The following is a 1433-nucleotide window of genomic DNA, read 5'->3' on the forward strand; positions in this document are numbered from 1 at the left end:
ATCATCAAAAAGTCTACAAACAATTAATGCTGGAGAGGGTGTGGAGAAAATGGAACCCTCCTACACTGTTAGTGGGAATATAAACTGGTACAGCCAGTATGGAGATTCCTTTAAAAACTAAAAATAGAGCTACCATAGATCCAGCAATTCCATTCCTGGGCATATATCCAAAGAAAATCATAATTCAAAAAGATACATGCACCCCAATGTTCATTGCAGCACTGTTTCCAATAGCCAAGACATGGAATCAAGCTAAATGGCCATCGACAGAGGAATGGATAAAGAAGATGTGGTGCATATATACAATGGAATATTACTCAGCCATTTAAAAGAACGAAATAATGCCATTTGTTGCAACACGGGTGGACCTGGAGATTATCATAGTAAGTGAAGTACATCAGACACAGAAAGGTAAATATCATGTGATATTGTTTACATGCAGAATCTTTAAAAAAAAATGATACAAATGAACTTATTTACAAAATAGAGACAGACTCACTGACTTGGAGAACAAATTTATGCTTACCAGGGTGGAAGTGTAAGGGGGAGGGATAAATTGGGACTTTGGGATTTGACATGTACACACTGCTATATTTAAAATAGGTAACCAACAAGGACCTAATGTATAGCACAGGGAACTCTGTTTAGTTCTCTGTAATAACCTAAACAGGAACAAATTTTGAAAAAGAATAGATACACATATATGTATAACTGAATCACTTTGCTGCACACCTGAAACTAACACAACATTGCTAATCAACTATACTCCAATACAGCTTGGTGTGCTGCCGCCATTTCTTCCACCTTCAGTCTCTGCACCTTTCACAGAGCTCCCCAAGGTGCTATGTTGGGACAGAGCATCCAGAGGTTCACAACCTCAGTGGTGCATAGGAGCTATGATGAGGAAGGTCCAAGGAAGAATTTACCATTTTTAGTGGAAAACAAATGGCGGTTACTAGCTATTATGACCTTGTACTTTGGGTCTGGATTTGCTGCACCTTTCTTTATAGTAAGACACCAACTGCTTGAAAAATAATCCATGAGACAGATAAGTAGAGCAGCATTTTAAGAGGGGCAGTCCCTTTGAAAAAAGGATCAAACTCTTCAACTCAGCATCCTAGATATGTTTATAAATAAACATGGCATAAATCCTTAATGCCTCTTCTGTGAAATATGGAATATGCTAATTGAGCTTGTGCTTACTTCTTATTTTGGTAATATTCCATTATTAGTTTCTTAATTAAATATTATGTGATTTAGCTTGTTTTTGGTCTCAAATTATGAATTTTAATTTTTGTTCGCTGGTTCAGGAATTTGTCAGTAATTCATTGTAATAAAAAAATGCAAACTTTGTCCTATAATTTTTTTAATTTAAAGTGGAAAAAAAGATATACTTTTAGTCTTTTTTTTTTGCTTTGAAGGAATAAATTCAT

General features: G+C 35.4%; 1 protein-coding gene across 1 annotated transcript; it reads left to right on the forward strand.

The window, feature by feature from the left end:
* The first annotated feature begins 786 nt into the window (after positions 1–786).
* LOC130835342 (cytochrome c oxidase subunit 7C, mitochondrial-like) lies at positions 787–1144 on the forward strand. The gene has a single exon (XM_057706860.1). The coding sequence runs from the start codon at positions 845–847 to the stop codon at positions 1034–1036; it is 192 nt and encodes a 63-aa protein (XP_057562843.1). The 5' UTR covers positions 787–844; the 3' UTR covers positions 1037–1144.
* The last annotated feature ends 289 nt before the right edge of the window (positions 1145–1433 follow it).

This window comes from Hippopotamus amphibius, chromosome 1 (genome assembly GCF_030028045.1).
Source record: "Hippopotamus amphibius kiboko isolate mHipAmp2 chromosome 1, mHipAmp2.hap2, whole genome shotgun sequence".
NCBI lineage: Eukaryota > Metazoa > Chordata > Mammalia > Artiodactyla > Hippopotamidae > Hippopotamus > Hippopotamus amphibius.

Excerpts from the sequence above, each read along its gene's own strand:
- LOC130835342 (XM_057706860.1), top strand. The coding sequence starts at position 845 with ATGTTGGGACAGAGCATCCAGAGGTTCACAACCTCAGTGGTGCATAGG.